The sequence below is a fragment of the Balaenoptera physalus genome (genome assembly GCF_965194825.1).
Source record: "Balaenoptera physalus genome assembly, chromosome: 2".
Taxonomy (NCBI): Eukaryota; Metazoa; Chordata; class Mammalia; order Artiodactyla; family Balaenopteridae; genus Balaenoptera; species Balaenoptera physalus.
The window spans coordinates 89043316-89060905 of NC_138883.1; the positions used below are offsets into that span (position 1 = coordinate 89043316).

Sequence of the window (17590 nt, forward strand, 5' to 3'; positions counted from 1 at the left end):
TGCATCCTTGAACTTCCCCTTTGTTTCTAAATGACCACAAACACTACACAAAGTGCAGCTTGGAAACTGCCGACCCAGATATCTCCATCCCAAACGGCAGAGTCCCAATCTTTCTCTGGCCAGGTCCTCACCTTGGTATAGCGACTTTCTTCTGCTGGGAGTTTAATTTTCTTTGGAGCTTGGCAAAAAGTTTCTTTGGAGCTGATCTTCAAGTCCGGGGTCTGGTCCTCAGCTTTTTCTGCCCTTCTACTGCAGGAGACAGGAGACTCTTTATGTGCTGCTAAGGAGGCCCTGGGCTTTCCCACATAGCTTTCAGTTGGCAATTAATTGCTCTCAGCTTTTTATTATCTTTTTCCTTTTAGAGGGTCAAACAAGCTCAGCAATAGCCACCTGATTTCATTATCCTTTTAGTCCCTATTTCTCCATGATCTCAAACACCTGATATAAAACATTAGCTGATGTATTCCTTTCCACTGCTATACCATTCCAGCTTCCCACCAATGAAAGTTCTAACGACTGGACCACCACATTGTTCCAGTGGCTATTTGTGCTCAATCTACTGTCAGCCATGAGGTCCTTATTGCAAACAGGGTGGTGAAGCACTCAGCTCCAAAGCCCCATCAGTGGCCTCATTCTGGGACCACATATGGTTAGGGTTCACATTTGGTAAATATAAATACAGGACTCTCAGTTAAGTAAGAATTTCGGAAAAACAAAATTTTTAGTGTAGGTATATCCCATGCCTTATCCGGGACATATTTATACTAAAAAAATTGTTGTTCTTTATCTGAAATTAAAATTTAGCTGGGCATCCTGTATTTCACCTGGTAACTCTACAACAGGTTGGGTTCCTCAGGAAGCAAACTCTGAGATGGAGTTTAGCTAGTAGGATGTCATTAAAGAGTGCCCTTGTTATCAATACCTTTGGAAGGATTGGAGGAGAAAGAAGCAAGAGGGCAGAAGGAAAAGTCAGTCTGTGATGCAGGTCCAGTGACAGATTTGGCTGAGCCCTGGGGATCTCTGGCACTAGAATGGCCCTTTAGAGTAGTTCCAAGTTGGGCTGAGTTGTCCAGGCCCTTATACTTACACTGATCCGTCAATGGATGAGGGAGTGCTTTCTGGGTGGAGGGGATCTCTGCAGACGAGGCAATTCCTGAAGGGGCTGACGGCTGAAGGCTATATGCCAACAGCCCTCCCAGCACCAGGGGCAGAAAGTCTTTCCTGAGGTGGAATCCATGTAGTGAGTGCATCACAGTGTCTACTACGCTTGGAGAGAGGATTAAAACATTGAGCAGAGAGAACAGATGATATTTAAGGACTTTTCCACTTGAGCATCTATGATTAAATGAAATAATGTGTTCAGATTGCCTAGAAGAGACCATGGCCCATAGCTGGTAAGCACCAGGCAGTAGTTGTGTTGATGTCTCTGAAACTTTGGGCAGGAAGGGTTGTCCAGTGGTGAGGCAGTTTTTAGAGTAACACGTGGCACTGCTTCAGCATGCTTATCTACCAACAGTCAGAAGGTGATGACTGTTGAGAAATTCTTTGGTGGGGAGTGGTCTCTGCCTGACTAGGCTTGATTTGGCATTTTCCTCTAGATAGAGCTTTTCAAAAAGGAATGCCTTTTGAAAAAATCTTCAAAGTTAATTATTTTCTCTTTCCTGTTACAGAGACCAGATCCTTCCTTTGAAAGTGGCAGAGTGAGTTGGAAAACATGATCATAAAGTCAGGAAACAGTGTCTCATGTTTACCTTGGCACTTAAGCTGTGATGTTGGGTGAATCTTCTCTGGCCTCACTTTTCTAGGCTTTTAAATGAGAGGGTTGGAGTGGGTATTCTGTGAAGGTTCTATCTAGTGTTGACCATTTGTAATCCTGTGATTGTGTATGTGGCCTCTTGGCAAATGAGTTTGGGACACTGACCATGCCAGATTGCTAGACACAAGACTTTAGCAATTTTAAAATTAATTTTTTAGATTTTAGAGAGTAGTTTAACCACCACTTTTCAAGTAGCTCAGTTTTTGAGGCTGATCATGGCAAATTGCTTGGAGGGAAAGGTAGGAAGACAAGTTAATTTCTTTCTTATTTTAAACCTTAGAGTGAACAGCTCTAAGATTGAATATGTTAACATCCCATGCAAGGTCTGAATGGTTCAATTAAAGGGGCAAGGCTATGTTCTTCATGGACTTTTATTTCTTTTTTGCTTTGTATTATTTTAATGACAAAAGTCATCAGTAGTGCATGCCTGGGCCTCCCAGTAACAGAGACACTTCTAGGGAAGGTTATAAAGAAGCTCTGTAGATCAAGGCAGCAGGTTCTTGAATTGTTTTTTCATTATTTGAGGGCAGTTTTATTGTAAATTTGTTGTGTGGCTAAGGGACCATTTTTTGGTGACAGGAAGTGTTAACTACCTCATCAAACAGACCAATAGATAGAAACTGTTGATGCTGTGCCCCTCACTCATCTCTGCAGCCCTTGAATAAAGCTGTAAGAATAACAAGGTCACTCTGGTTACCTGTAGGGATGAACTATAAAAGTTGCATTTATAATTTATTAATCATATAATTTTTAGAGCATTTCTCAGTTCACATAGAAAAATCAAAGGAGGTAAGTAGTACTATTATCCACATTTTACATATGAGACAGAGGCTCTGAGGGATTGAGAGACTTGCCCAAATTCACACAAATCCAATTTTAAAAATTTCTTCTTTTTTATTTTTAGCCTAAAAAGTCATGTCCTTTGTAGTTGCCTCACCTAAGCCAATAAGTTAGCAAATATTCATTGCATTTATGTCTGTAAGTATCTAGTTTTAGTAACTAGTTGTACCTTCTTCATGTTTTCCTATAGAGAAAGCATAGTCCATATCAATGATTTTTTTCAGTATTCCAAAGAGCTAGCAAACTGTGAGAGTTTGAACAGAGGAGCAACAAATATAATTCTACCACAATATTGGTTTTTGGTTGTTATTTTTTCTTTTAAATGTTACATGTAAATTAATAAGAGGTAAAGATAACACTACACTGGTTTCAACATGTGATTGTGCCCAGCAATGATTATTTTTATTGACTAATTAGATTAAAGTTAAATAAATTCCAACCAAAAAAGAGACGTTCACCATGATTCATTTGTTGTTCAGAATAGTTAACAATCTGTGGTTACAGATTGGATATTATGGCTTTTAATGCAGTGTGGTACACCAGGTCACAGCAGCTGCATGAAGACTGAAAAGCCTGATCACGAACTTCTCCTGCATATGGTTTGTGATCAGCCAGTCACAGCCAAAGTGTAGTCTGTGCAGCTAGAATATGACACCTGGTTCTTCAAGCATTTTGGTGTCTCGTTTGACTTTTTTATCTTGCAAACTTGGAAGGTAAGAAACTGTGAAGGTACCTAAGATCAGAATTCCTCATTTTAAAACTTTTCCCCCAGGACTCTTTCTTTGTCATAACACCTGTGCTTAGTGATACGTTGAGACCATAACCACCACATGGTTTCAATAGGACACATTATCAGTTTGCAAGAAAATGCTTTAAATAGGGTTCACCCACATTTGAGGTTGGGAGGGGTGGTTTTATTTACTTTCTGGTGGGAAGCTATCTGCTTTAGATTAAAGAAGAATTAGAGAATTATCTGGTTTGATTCTGACATCAGAAGTGCAGACATTTGGAAAGTGCTTTAAAGTAACTTTGGTTATAAGTGACAATGTAAACTGCTAAAATGATATCTTGACTTAAAAACATTAGGTGGTATATTCTATTTTAGCAGTGAGCTCAAATCTTTTCTCTCTCTCTTTTTTTTTTTTAAATCAAACACTGTTTGGAAAGTGAAACCAGGAAAGAATGAGTAAAATCTGAATTCTTTTCACTCTGTAAAGACAAACTTGTCACCCTTATTATGAAATTACTAATTTTTGTTTGTTGGTCAAACTCAGTTGTCCTTATATTACTCTGCATAGCAAAAAAAAAAAAAAAAAGAGAGAGAGAGAGAGAGAGAGAGAAATCCCAGTATAAACTTCGCTAGTAGTGAGTATAGGATTCCTTACCAAAAATTAAGGGTGCTAAGATAGCTCAAATATCAAGACTAGGGTTTCTAAAACTTTTTTTCTAAAAGAAATATGTGCTAACTCAATAAGTAACCTCTTTTGGTTGCTACTGTATATACAATTAGTATTGTATATATAACCATCACTATGAAATTATACACATATTCAGGTCCCCTATGTCCAGAAACAGCAATGCATATTTTTAAATAGTTTAAAAGAAGACTAGTATATATTAAACACATTGATCTTGAACATGAAACTCTATTTTACTTTGTTATAAAACATGAATCTGAAGAGAGTATTTTTTAAAAGCTGTGATGACATGACACAACCAATCTAATTAAAAAGTGGGGGAAAAAGTTTCAAATACCCATTATTTTGAGAACACAACAACAATAAATTCCCTAATAGCTGCCTAGGTTTATTCAGGGTGTGGGGAGATTTAAATATTTAAATCTGTACATCCCCTAAGTTTTAAAATGCTTCTATTCATAAGGTATAAAACTTAGGGCTCAGGGCCACTGAGAATCGATTTGGCTCCAGTGAAAAAGTTTCAGAAGCTCTCCCCCCAACACATTCATGTACTCAGTGAGGGCAAGTTGCTGAAAAATCTTTACATAAGTATTTCCCTAGGTGTCTTTCCTGGCTGCAGGACCACAGAAACTTTCCAGATTCCTTTCGACTCTCAGTGGCGCTGCCTGGACCTCAGTGCTGGGCTGAAGGATGTTTGAAGAACTGAATTGGCAGAAAATATGCGTATCTAAGGGCATTTAGGAGCAGGTTAAATTGGATTTTCTCCTTGCATCCGAAGGAACCAGATCACATTCTTTAAAACTATATTAGGGTAAGAACAGTTCATTAACTACTTTTTGGGAGGGCCACTTAATTTTATGCTGTTCTCACCCTTCTTCTTTACCAAAAACTCAAGCCATATAAATGACCACTTTTTCATCTGGAACAAAACAAAATATAACAAACAGGCTCAGGTGAATAAGCCCTTTCAAGAATCAGGCTCACTTTATATTTTAGATCAGGGGTTGGCAAACTTTTGCTGTAAAGGGCCAGAGAGTAAATGTTTTCGGTTTTTGGGGCTGTTACTCAACTTTCTTGCAGTGATTCAACTCTGCCAGTGTAGAGGAAAAGTAGTCATATACTAAAATACATAACCAAATGCCTGTGACCGTGTGGAATAAAACTTTGTTTACAAAAACAGACGATGGGCTGGCTTTGGCCCGAGGGTCATAGCTTGCTCATCCCTCTTCTAGATAATAACCACGAATGGTGCCTCTCTTCTGAAAACTGCAAAGTGTTTCCCAAGGTTCTCGCCAGAGTAATGCCCACTAGCACAGAATTTACTCTGATAGCAGATCCACATCTGTGGCAGAAGAACCCTGCAAGACCTGAGGATTCGATGTTTATGACCCAACCTGCGTATCAGCATGATCAGAAATTGATAGGAACCTGGAAGGGCCTGTTTCTGTTTCATTAGGAAACACGAGCAGGTAGCTGTTCCTGGCTTTTGCTAATCTTGGAGTGGTAATCAGGAGCTGAGGATAATGGCCACTCTGGTGCTCTGGTGGCAGGTGCAGATGCAGAGAAAGGTAATAAATTAGGGGTAATAAGGTACCTCAGCAGCCTTAAGGGGTCAGTGCGGCTTCCAAGGCACCAAGTCATCACTAAGGAATTTGTTGCTCAAGCAATCAGGCTGATCAACTCAGAGGTACAATTGCTCAGCATGTGGCTAAAAACCAAAGAAACAAAACCAAATATGTAAAAGTTGTGAGAGTGGCAACAGCTAAGAATCACAGAATTCCCTACAGCTTGAGGAAATCTTACCAATCATCCTAGCCAGCCCTTTCAAATTACCAGTGGGGAAAACAAAACCTAAAGAGGGACAGGTAACTTGCCCAGCTAGTTTGTAAAGGAATCACCAAATATCAGCCATTTTTGAGTTCCAATCTGTTATTTTCTCCTACAGAATCTGAATTAAAAGGGGGTCACCAACCATATAAATACCCATGTCATGTGATTATGACAGCTAAGTACCTGACCACCCTTAAAGACAAGTTTTCTATTGGGATATAAATGGTACCAGAGAACAGCTGAAATTTACTGAGGGGAATAGAATGCACCCCATCACTGGTTTAATGTAGCTGACAAAAACTGTACAGGATAAAGCATTAAATGGCCATCTTCCCACGAATATAAATTCTGGTCTCTCATATTGTATGATAACATGGCAAGAACAGATGGGGACGTTCTTAAATCGAAGTTTGCATTTATCTGTTTCCCTCCTAACAAATCAAAGGCAAATGTTATCCTCATATCTTTGGTGTCCGTGACATAGAGGATCCCTCGGGCAATGAAGGCGTTGCCAGCCTTGGATTTGGGGTACGTGGTGTTGATGTGCTGCACCACAGAGAAGGTCCTCTCGTTCAGCTGTGCGACAAGGATGCTCGAGCCATCCACACTGGAAGCATAGATAATCCAAAGACCCTTTTCATCTACAGCTAAATTGAAGTACGTCTTGGAATTTGCAAAGAGGTATTTTCGATCAAAATACAAGGCATTTTCAAGCTTCAGAGTTTGGGATGTCTCTTTGCCAAATTCAAATCTGAAATGTATAAAAAAGTAGATATGAGCCACCATTTTTGTGGACAAGGGTGGTTTTTTTAGGCTCCTCCATTAAACTGGGGTGGGGCCTGGGATTCTGCGTTTCTAGTAAGTTCCCAGGTTGTGCTCATTCTACTGTTCCGTCTGCAGTGCTGTGAGCAGCAAGGATGTAGAGGATGGTGACTACATCCCAGTGTCCACCTACTAGCCATGTGACCCCGATAAAACTCCTTAACCTCCTGAATCCTCAGGTGTTTGCTGACCTCCTGAAATGCCTTCTCAAAGTTGCAAGGGGCCTTGAAAGATAATCTAGTCCAGTTGTTTCATTTTACTAATGAGAAAAGGAGAAGTGACTGGCCCAGGAACACAGGAGAGTATCAGAGCCAGAGTTTAAACTCAGGCTTTTGACTCCAAGTTTGGGGGTTCTTCCTCTACTCCATGCTGGAGTTTTAAGACAAAAATTTCACAGGAGGCTCAACGAAGGAAGTCACCAACTGAGAAGGGAAGCAGCAAAGTCATGGCTGTGATGTCATTTTTCTTGTCTGATAAGTGACTGGATCAATGAAGTGACGGCATGAAATCCCATGCCCCTCAGCTCCCAGAGGCCGTCTGATTTGGCAGACTCCACATCTAGATCATATCAAAAGTGGATTATGATTCAACTGCAGGAATGAAAATTCAGGAACTTTAGGCTAAAGGAAAAGTAAAACACTAGAGGGCGCCATTGAGCAGCAGAAGAACTGTGAAGGGTGTGAAGCTGCGGGTATGCACTGGAACATGGCGAGCTTGAAACCAATCAAGAAACCCTGAAGTAAGCTTGAAAAGAAACAAGAGTGAGGGCTTGAGAAAGCCCTGTTTGCCCATCTCAGCTCTCGGGGTTCTCCTTCCTCTGAATGCCCGGGATTCAGGACTGCCATTGGGCTCCTGACTAGTACTGGCACCTACAACTGCATTCCTTGATGAGGCTTGCCTCTCCCAGCAAAAAAGGGGTCTAATTCCAGTCTGCCTCTCCTTCTCCTCCCAGTCTGTGGCCTGGCACTGGAGCAGGGCCGCAGCATAGGTCTCCTAACCAGTGCCTCATGCAAATTTAGTGTCATTAGAGGACACTCTTTCTTAGGGTGGCCAGTCCTCCTTTGGGCTCATTTACCCCAGAACTCCCCTCCTACCACCCCATGTAACAGCGGTCCCCGGGAGCCACAGGATTGAATGAGAACAAATGTCACAGAAAGGAGTGTGTCTGGGGAGAGAGGGCTTCTGAATGGGAGGAGGGTCAGCTATCTTGTTCTGTTAGCACAAGACGCTGTCCAGATGACGAGGTGGTGCAGAAGCCCAGTAGAGGGGGGTGAGAGGCACAGGAGGGGACGCTTCCAGCCACGGCTGACACGTGTGTCTAATGTGGCTGGTTTAACTGCATGATGTACTAGGAGACCTGCCCCCATCCTAGCCTAGCTCTGCAGCACCAACAAGGTTGTTGAAGCTGGATCTCACAGAGGGAGAGAGAGAAGGGACCCAGTCCTCCCTCAAGATCCTTGTCTCTTGTTTGGAATGATGAGGACCATGGCTTTTGTAACACTGGAATTGTCATTTCAGAGGGGGGTACAGTGGAGGGCTGCAGAGGCTCTGGTCCGCCTTTGCATTTTTAATGAGGACATGGAGGTCACAGGAGGTGGAGTCTCTCCTCTGAGGCCACAAGTAAGTAGGCAGGAGAGTTGGAACTTGAGTTCACTGCTCTCCTGATTTGCCCAAGATGACCCACTTCTGCCTCTAAAGCCCAGAACTTGATTTCTTCTGGAGCCATGCAGACAACTTTCAGCAATTCTTGTGTGAAGCCAGGAAGCTTGGGCTGCTGCCCTGGGCACCGACTACCTGTGTGGCCACCTCCCCTCCCCGTGGGAAAGCGGAGGGAGCAGGGGAGGTGGCCTGGCAAGGGCTCCGTCAGGATGACAGAGCGATCTGAAGGCGGGGACCCTGACTTTGCCTTGCAGTCTCTAGTCCTTGGTGATCTCAGCCGTGACATGAAATTCTTCATACCCAACATTTTTCAGAACAAAACCGATTTCGGGGTATGATACCTTCCTGCTAGAGGGAGCTCTGGGTTCTGCTGCTTCCTTTCCCAAAGGATGAGAAAGCTGCTGCTGTTATCACTCCAGGCCTTCTTTCTGGCCCTGACCTTACTCTTGGTGTCCAGACCGGCAATAAATGCAGATATGGGGCTCACTCATCATGTCCTGTGGTTCATTTCGTCAGCAAACCCTCACTGACCTCTGGCTGTGTGTCACCCCTGGGGACATAAAGATGATGGAGCCACAGTCCCTTCCCCTAAGTAGTTGAAGGATGGGCTGCGGGGCAGAGAGGAGGGTGCCAGGGGCCCCAGGGGACTCACCTCACTATGGTGTTGGAGCCTCCTTTGTGGTAGTAGAGAGAGTTGTTGTGCACGGTGTGCCCACAGCCATGGAAATAGTAAGGGAGGTGGATGAGCGTGTAACTGCCGTTCAGCAGTGAGGTCTGGTCCTGGAATTCCTTTACCCTGAGGCCTGCAGGAGGGAAGCCAGCGAAAGGCAATCACGCTTGGGAGTGAGTCGGGGGAGGAAGTTAAAAGGACGGAAGGTGAGATTGAGATGACCTGTAAGGGTCCTTGTTCAGCTTCAAGAGTCTCAGGCTCTCAAACTCAAAGGCCAATTCTCTTCTATGGATTCCCGAACCATCTTTTTTTTTAGTTGTTTTTTTTTTTAACATCTTTATTGGAGTATAATTGCTTTACAGTGTTGTGCTGGTTTCTGCTGTATAACAAAGTGAATCAGCTATACGTATACATATATCCCCATATCCCCTCCCTCTTGCATCTCCCTCCCTCCCACCCTCCCTATCCCACCCCTCTAGGTGGTCACAAAGCACAGAGCTGATCTCCCTGTGCTATGCAGCTGCTTCCCACTAGCTATCAATTTACATTTGCTAGTGTATATATGTCCATGACACTCTCTCACTTCATCCCAGCTTACCCTTTCCCCTCCTCGTGTCCTCAATTCCATTGTCTACGTCTGTGTCTTTATTCCTGTCCTGCCCCTAGGTTCTTCAGAACCATTTTTTTTTTTAGATTCCATATATATGCGTTAGCATACGGTATTTGTTTTTCTCCTTCTAACTGACTTCACTCTGTATGACAGACTCTAGGTCCTGCCACCTCACTACAAATAACTCAGTTTTGTTTCTTTTTCCGAACCATCTTTTCAACATAGTAACCACAGAGTTGGCTTTGATCCTCCCAGGAAAATGGCATCACCCTCTCCCCTACAATTTTATAAAATTTTCTATCAGGCTGACATAGGCCTGTATCGGGAAGAGCACCGTGCAGTCACCTTCTGCCTCTTGCACTCCACAGTGGCCACGCTGACTCATGACCTTGCTCTTTCCTTTTGAGCCACAGAATCCTTCTCAGCTGGTCATCCAGGCAGTTACTGCCAGCTGATGTGTGAGCCTTGATGAAATGAAGCAGCGTTTCTCAGCTATTGCTCTGACTAGTAGGTATGGCCAGGCCTCTTCTGGCATGAGGCCACTGCTACCACCACTGGCAATTCCTGACCACATTCCTTTGAGGCAGTGTGACTAGGGTCATGCTCAGATGCAGCAGACCTGCAAGATGACACTTCACCGTCTCCCCTGGGCTCTCTGCCCACAGATATCTGAGAAAAGTGGCCAAAAGTACTCTCCTTAAAGAAAGACAGCCCATGCAAAAGAATTTGTCTCCGACATTTCTTCCACATTACGGTTTTTGGGGTTTATAAAGCCATCAGTCATAATGCTATTTGTTTCCTTCTGGACACTTTGCTGAAAATTGGAATAAGCTACACTGAGGGAGCTTATTGCCCCTCAGTGTAGCCCTGGTCATGTCCCTGTGACCTGAACTGCAAGGCTTGTCACCAGTGTGCTCAACTGAGAAAAGTATTCTGCCTACTCATTTGGGCTTTCTAAAATAAAGAGCAAGTCTGTTACACCAATTAGCAGGGACTTCAGACACAGAAATAGGATAAGCCTGAAAGGAGGCAACGGATGAAAGATACAATTACAACACAGATATGGCTCATCCGCCAAGTGAAAGCACCTGAAAAATGTTCAGTCACCCAGATCCGTTCATCACTCTTGTTAGCAGACTCTCTTATCCAAGTCCCAAACGTCTCTTTAACTTTCAAAACTTGTGTTGGATTTCCAATGGACGTGATCATGGATTCTACCAAAAGAAGAGAAAGGAAAGTTACTCACCTACCAATTATGACTTTTAGTCATCTGATTTCTGAATTTTAAAACAGGATGCTTAGTTTCTGTACCTGCTTGCAGGGAATGGTGTTCACTGACTTTCTCATCAGCTTTTCCAACCAAGGTATCATCATTTGGTACAGCACACGTCTCACCTAAAAGAACAACAACAACGATAATCAGAGCAAACTAGTTGGCACAGTGAGATTTGTATAACTTTATAACTGGTTACACATCCTCAATCCAGACTCTAGTTCCATAAGCATCCTTTACAATAGGCTCACCGAGGTTTTTGCTCGCTTGCTTTTAAGCACCAAGTCATACACTTCCAAACTTTTTCCCCTCCCTGGGGAGTTCCTAACAAGCATTCCATGACCATAGTTGCTAAGATACTACAATCAGGAAAATGTCACCTGAGTCAGCCATCCAAGCCCTGAGCAACCTGGGAGAAAGACAGGCTTACTGACATGTTCCTGGCCCCTCTGGGCCAGTGGGAATCTATCACAGTCTGCATTTTTCTGGAGGGATTTTCACTTTCAGGGAAGCTGATGGGGATGAGGGAGCAGTCTCATGATGGGGTGACCCACTTTACCCTGTCTTCCTGAACTGCCAGGGAGTAGAATCACAGAGGAAGAAGGAGCCTAGAGGCAGCCCAGCACAGAGAGATTTGAGCCCCTTCCCACCCCATTTCCCACCTGTTTCTGCTTGAAGGCCTGTGGGACCCAGGTCCTTGAGGGGCACCTGATTCATAGTTGGTTTGAGGCTACAACTGAGCTCAAATTCATCCTCCTTGGCTTGTCATTGTTCCCCTTAGCAAACGGGCTTAATTCAGACCTTTGGTGGAGAGGTGGCTCGGGGTGGCAGAAGTAGGACAGGAGGCAGGGAGGAATATGGTCAGTGTGAAGACGAGAGGGAGTGGACTGCCTGGGGGTAAGGACCCCCTACCTGGGGGCAGGTCGGGGCAAATCAGGCTTTCTGAGAAAGGCCAGGCCCACTTCCCTAGACAAATTCTGAGGATTTCCAATCACCCTGTGGTTGCTTGATAGAAAGGAGCACCTCCACTGTCACTAGGGAAACTCACAGAATAAACTAGAGAGGTTTCTTTATCAGCAAAATAAGGAGGCAGGACCCTCCGCAGTCTCTAATCTTCCTTCAGCTGGATATGAGCCTGTGTCTCTCTGAAGCCCTTTGTCACCCAACGAGAGCAGTCTCAGGATCTGTTAGACTCCCCCCCACGCAATGCTGCCGTCCTGGGTTTCGTCTGGAGTTTCCGCTTAGGGGATTGGGCTTCGCACAAGAGGGGGACAGAGAGACCCTCCCATTCTTAGTCTGAAGAAAAGGCCCTCATTAAATCATGTAGCGCCCACCAGCTTCTAAGGCTGTGGGAGTGGGATGGGGGTTAAAGAGAGGGAGTTGGAGCAGGAGAGAGGGTCAAGTTCAGATGCTGGGTGCAACGAGGACTCATTTCCAGGAGGAAAAGTGGAAGATAACGGCCTCTCTTTTAAAGCAGTTTTCACAACCCTGGAGCCCATCCCCTGCAGACCAGCCTCTTGGTAGACAGGCAAGGTGGAGGAGAGCACCTCTCCAGCACCCTTCTCACTGCTGACAAGAGCCTCTGGCAAATCAGAATTCCCAAAGAGCAAGGTCAGACCTCCCCTCTGCTCAGGGGAAGGTTCCCACTGAGCTCACAGTCCAAGGGAGGCTGAACAAAGGGTGATGCTAATGGAGGGGGTGGCACTGACCCGGGGCGGGAGCAGCTCTGCGGTGATTTAACAGCCAGCTAACTGCTGGGGAGGATTGTAATCAGGCTCCATTTACTGGGGGTGGTAACATCTTTGAAAGCTCAGATTCACCCACTCTGACTGTGTGTGCTCCCCAAATGTCTTCCAGAGACAACAGTGCACCAGACAGAATGAGAGACTGTTTAGGAAAGTGGCAATGAAATCCACGGCAAGTGACAAAGAAACTCCAGTCAGGACCCTCCTCTCTGCCAGGGAGCAAGGCATCAAGTTGTGCTTTCTCACGGCCTAAGTTAGGTGAATTAGTCCCTGGTCACCACTGTGGGGAGAAGTTCTAGCTCTACCCTAGAAGGATTTCCCATTAATATGGCCCTTGATTTCTCCTTAGCTTTCAACCCCATGGCCACCCCTGTAACAACTGGCCGAAGAACAAACCGTCCAGGCCTGCCAGAGATCAGGTGTCCCTTGGCCTTGACTGGCTTATTCTCAAAGTGTGGACTTCCGTCTCCGAAAGAAGATGCTCTAAGCAGGGGCTTTACAGGCAGGCACATCTGGGTTTGAATCCTAGCTCTGTCACTTACTAACTGAGTGATCGCAGACAGGCTATGTAGTTCCTCGGGGTTTCAGCTTTGTATCTGTAAACTGGTAAGAATACGACTCCTATGTCATAGGACTGTTGTAGAATTAAATGAACTGAGCACTTAGCCCTGTGCCTGGAACATCAACATTAGTGGTGGTGATGGTAGTACTGGGGTGTTGTGGGAAGTTAGCCGATCTGAATCTCCCCATCATCTCCATCTCCCCAGCATCAGTCAAGCCCTTCATGCTCCAGGGATGGCGGATCTGGCAGGGAGGAGCAAAGAGTCTGGTGATAAGTGAAGGGAGAGGGATGAGGCCAGGGGGTGGGAGGCCCAATTCTAAACCTGTCACCAGTCCTCACCCCAGGCAGACTGCTCAGGCCTCCCAGGAGCATGTTGCAAGGGGGGAACACTCGCTTTGGGCAAAATTTCCCTCTGTTTAAAACAAATCTGGTCACAAAGCCTGGGTGAAGCCTGAGAGTTTGGGATCATTAACTGAAGAGGTGGTTCCCTGCGGAAGGGGTGGGTGACCTGGGCACTGGCCGTTGAACATGTTTGGCTGCCGAGGGCCTTTGGATCTTCTGCTTCCGGGGGGCCCTGGGGGACCCGGAGGGCCCGGGGGCCCAGGTGGGCCGGGTGGGCCTTGGTCACCTTTGGCACCTGGAGAAAGAGAGAGAGAAGCAGGGATGGGGGTTGATTAAAGAGCCATAGGCAGAGATGGGCTTCACACAAGAGAGAAGGGGACCCAGCATCTCCAGGAAGGCTTGCTGAGTCCCCCTTGCCAGACATGGCTGTCCTCCAGCACTTGTTCACACAGAGTCGAGGGAGTACCCATAGCAGGTGCTGAGTTCCAACTATGTGCCAGGAACTGTGCTAGGAATTTTATAAATCTCCTCCCCTTTGTCCTTCTCAGCCACCCTGTGAGATAGTATCAGCGGTTCCTCAGTGGCCCGAGTCTCAGGGAAGTTCAGTGCTTTGCCCCAGGTCACAACTGGTATAGAGCTGGGACTCACCCTTAGGGGTGTCTTGCTCCTAAGCTCATCCTTTTTTCGTTGGCTGATGTTTGGAAAGCTCAACCCTGACTACTTATTAGAATCACCCAAGGAGCTCAAACACAATTCTAATGCCTGGGCCCCATCCCAGATCAATTAGATCAAAAAATGGTGGGGAAGCTGGTCATCTGTATTTTTAAAAACTTCCTGAGATGCTTTCAGGTATGAGAAACCTGCCTCTATGTGGTAGAAGAAATCAGGGGCTCCTGTCCTGCTTTGTGACCTTGGGCAGGCAGCTTAACCCTCCGAGACTGGTTCTTCATTTCCAGATTGTCTCATACTCCCTGTCCTGACTTGTGAGAATCCATTGAAGTCATTGGGGTGAGTGCTCGGACAGTTGGATTCTCTACACATCAGCAGGTGGAATCCCTACACACTTCTAGCTTCAGGTGGCCAGTGTGGGTACAGCCCCTTGCAGGGCCCATTGGTTATGGAACTTTCATAAAGATGCCGCTAGGCTGGGATATTCAATCCTTTTGTTCTACCCTCCTTTCCTGGGCTGACTGGTGATCTAAGATCTCTTTAGCTGCCTCTTCCCAGCCCCACCAAATAAGCACTTTCAGTCGCTTTAGAGTGGGCAAGCAGGGGTCACAGAGGCTAACGGCGGGTCTAAGCCCACTGTGGAAGGGGCAGAGATCTGTAGGCAGGGCAAACACAATCCAACCCTCCTATTCCTTCTCTGCTCTCTGGCCAGAGGACACACTCAGCTCTGGCCTGTTCTCTAGAACTGGGGTACACTCAGAGATGTCGCTTTCCTGAATGGTTTCTGGTCACCCTCACTTGTTTGGTAGTATAGGGGAGTGTGGTATTCTGGATGTGTAGATTTCCCGTATAACTGAGTATAACATGACCTTATATTTTCAAAGTATATTCACATATATATGATCCTGTCAAAACACTTATTAAATTTTATGTATTTTGCATGGCAACTTCCCTGTTTGTTAAACAAAGCATGCTAAACCTAATTTGATCTTTCCTTGGTGCTTTGGTCTTAGCACAGTACCTGGCAAATAGCAGGTGCTCAGTAAATTTTGAATGGCTGGATGGGCAACTGATTCAGGGTCATTGTTCTGAACATCTATCATCCTAATTTCTTGAGGACAGATATTATGTCTTAACTCATTTTCATATTCCTATTTCCAGCTACTAGCAAAATCCCTAATTCATAAATGGTGTCCTCTGATATTAAAAAATGCTTATTGAACACATTAATAGGATAGTTATGTTTTTATGGTATAAATGGTCTCCAAAGTAGCGTGCTTTTAAAATTCTTCTGCCTCTTTCTGTGCCATGACCATCAGCTGTCGCCTACTCTTTCCACCATGTAATTGTCTTTCTGAGGCTTGCTGTGCCTCCACCTCCTCCCCCATAGACAGCAATTATCTGTTTTTAACCTGGGCTGGAAACCAGAAAAAGAAGATCAGCAATGATGTCTGCCCCAATTCTATGTCAAAAGTCTTAGGATAAGGGCCTGAGGATGGCTCTAGCTCAACTCTGAAGCTGTGCTTTCTGTCTGTTGTCCTCTGAGGTATCTGAAATTGCTCGCTTACTTGTCTTGTTCTGGATTGTGCTGGATTTAATAGCTATTTAGAAAAAGGAAGCTTCCTTCATCCGAAATCCATCCAGCCATGACACTTAGACCGGCATTATCTCAACTACTCATGCTTAGATATCAGATTTGGTCTCACCAACACTGGGCTTACATGCATGGTTCTCTCCTTGTTGAAAGCACAGAACTCTAAAACATGCTGCGAAACAGATGGGCACATAAGGCAGCTAAGGAGAGAAGACCCGGAGCAGCCTTGGTACTAGAAGCCAGGCCAATTTCTGGGCCCATTCACCCTGGGAGAGAGCCTGAGCGCCAGCCCCTTACCTGAAGGAAGCACATCATTAGACACGTCCCCTTTGTCTCCTTTGTCACCCTTCTGCCCTGCTGGGCCCTCGTTTCCAGTCAAGCCCAGCTCACCAGGGTCTCCCTTTTCCCCTGGAGTTCCTGTGGCTCCAGGTGGCCCTGAGAAAAAATGATTTATTAGCCTGTTGTGCAGGAAATTCTGGCACACTAACTACTTTGTAATATTGTACTTTGTATTTTTAAGGTGAAGTAGCTTCAGAAACCAAATACATAACACTTCATAACCATTTTAGGACAGCAGCATGTTCTCAATTCATGAAAGAATAGTATCTCCAGGTGGTTCTGTTGAATTCTTTTCAGAGACATTTGGCTGGGCCAACAGGTTGGAGAGGAGTGAACCCCTAGAAGGACAGTCACAGCAAGAGCAGAAAGAAGGTAAAGCCTAATTGGAAGTCTGCCCTCCCCCACCCCACGCCCTCCTCACCCCAGCAGGAAGGACTGAGAACTCAGAGGGGTTTGTTTGGCACCATAAGGGTGGATGTTGTCCTCTGCATTATCTGGTATATTCCTCACAACATTGGAGTGGTAGGCTGGTCAGTTATCCTTACTCTCATTTTATAGAAGTTGGAACTAAGGCCTACAGGGGTTACAACTGATGCTGAGTGAGAAGCAAAAATCTTGATTCCAACTCCAATGCCCTTTTCTGTGACATTCCAATGCAAAATGCTTTTAATCAAAGTAGCAAAACAGGTAAAGCTGCTTTAGGACAAGCATTACAAGGGATGGTGATAGTGTGAACAAAATGTAATGGAGGAAATCTCTGTCTCTGCTCACAGGGAGGCATCACTATAGGAACTACAGTCCTACCACCCACAGCTAGGAATAGTCAAGATCTATGCCGTGACTCATCTCAGCATTGAACTACAGTAGCATAGTATTCTGATGCCTGGGAGAAAGGAAGCAAACAACATGCATAATATGATTGCCTTGGCTCATAGTAGTTTCCACACAGCAGCTCAGGGAGGGGGAACCTAAACAAAGCCTAGCAATTTCACTGAGGTGAGGAGACAAAAAGTTGAGCTTGGGGAGATAAAGGTGGCTAGCATTCATGAGACAGAATATGAGAGAGGGGGTAATCATGTAGAAAGAGCTCTGGAGAACTTCAGAGGTGTTTCCTCGAGTCTTTGTCAGAGTAATAGTCTGTGCAGGGTGAAAGTCTACAAGGTAGGGAAAAGAATGAACAGAAAGCCACTCACTATACAACTCTCAGAGCTTGCACAGGGAAAGGTTCTCATTCCCACCAGTCAAAGCAGAGAGATCTCAGAATGGTGGGCTGTTAGGTCAAGTCCTTGGAAAGTCTTGTCTTAGTAGTGAGGCTAAATTAGCCCAAGAGTCAAGGCTGCTGTGGATGTACCACAACAAAGCTTAAAAACAAGCTTCAAAAGGATTAAACTGAGCAGAAAG

General features: G+C 45.1%; 1 protein-coding gene across 2 annotated transcripts in view; it reads right to left on the minus strand.

Moving 5' to 3' along the window:
- Positions 1-6144: 6144 nt before the first annotated feature.
- Positions 6145-17590, minus strand: part of GLDN (gliomedin) — a 67117-nt gene continuing 55671 nt past the window's right edge. For both annotated transcript variants that reach the window (XM_082450117.1, XM_082450116.1), the window contains 6 exons: positions 16148-16285; positions 13754-13882; positions 10977-11060; positions 10754-10879; positions 9038-9188; positions 6145-6655 (listed from right to left, as the gene is read on the minus strand). In XM_082450117.1, coding sequence (XP_082306243.1) covers positions 6178-6655; positions 9038-9188; positions 10754-10879; positions 10977-11060; positions 13754-13882; positions 16148-16285 — 1106 coding nt within the window. In that variant the 3' untranslated portion in view covers positions 6145-6177. The remainder of the gene's footprint in view (positions 6656-9037; positions 9189-10753; positions 10880-10976; positions 11061-13753; positions 13883-16147; positions 16286-17590) is intronic.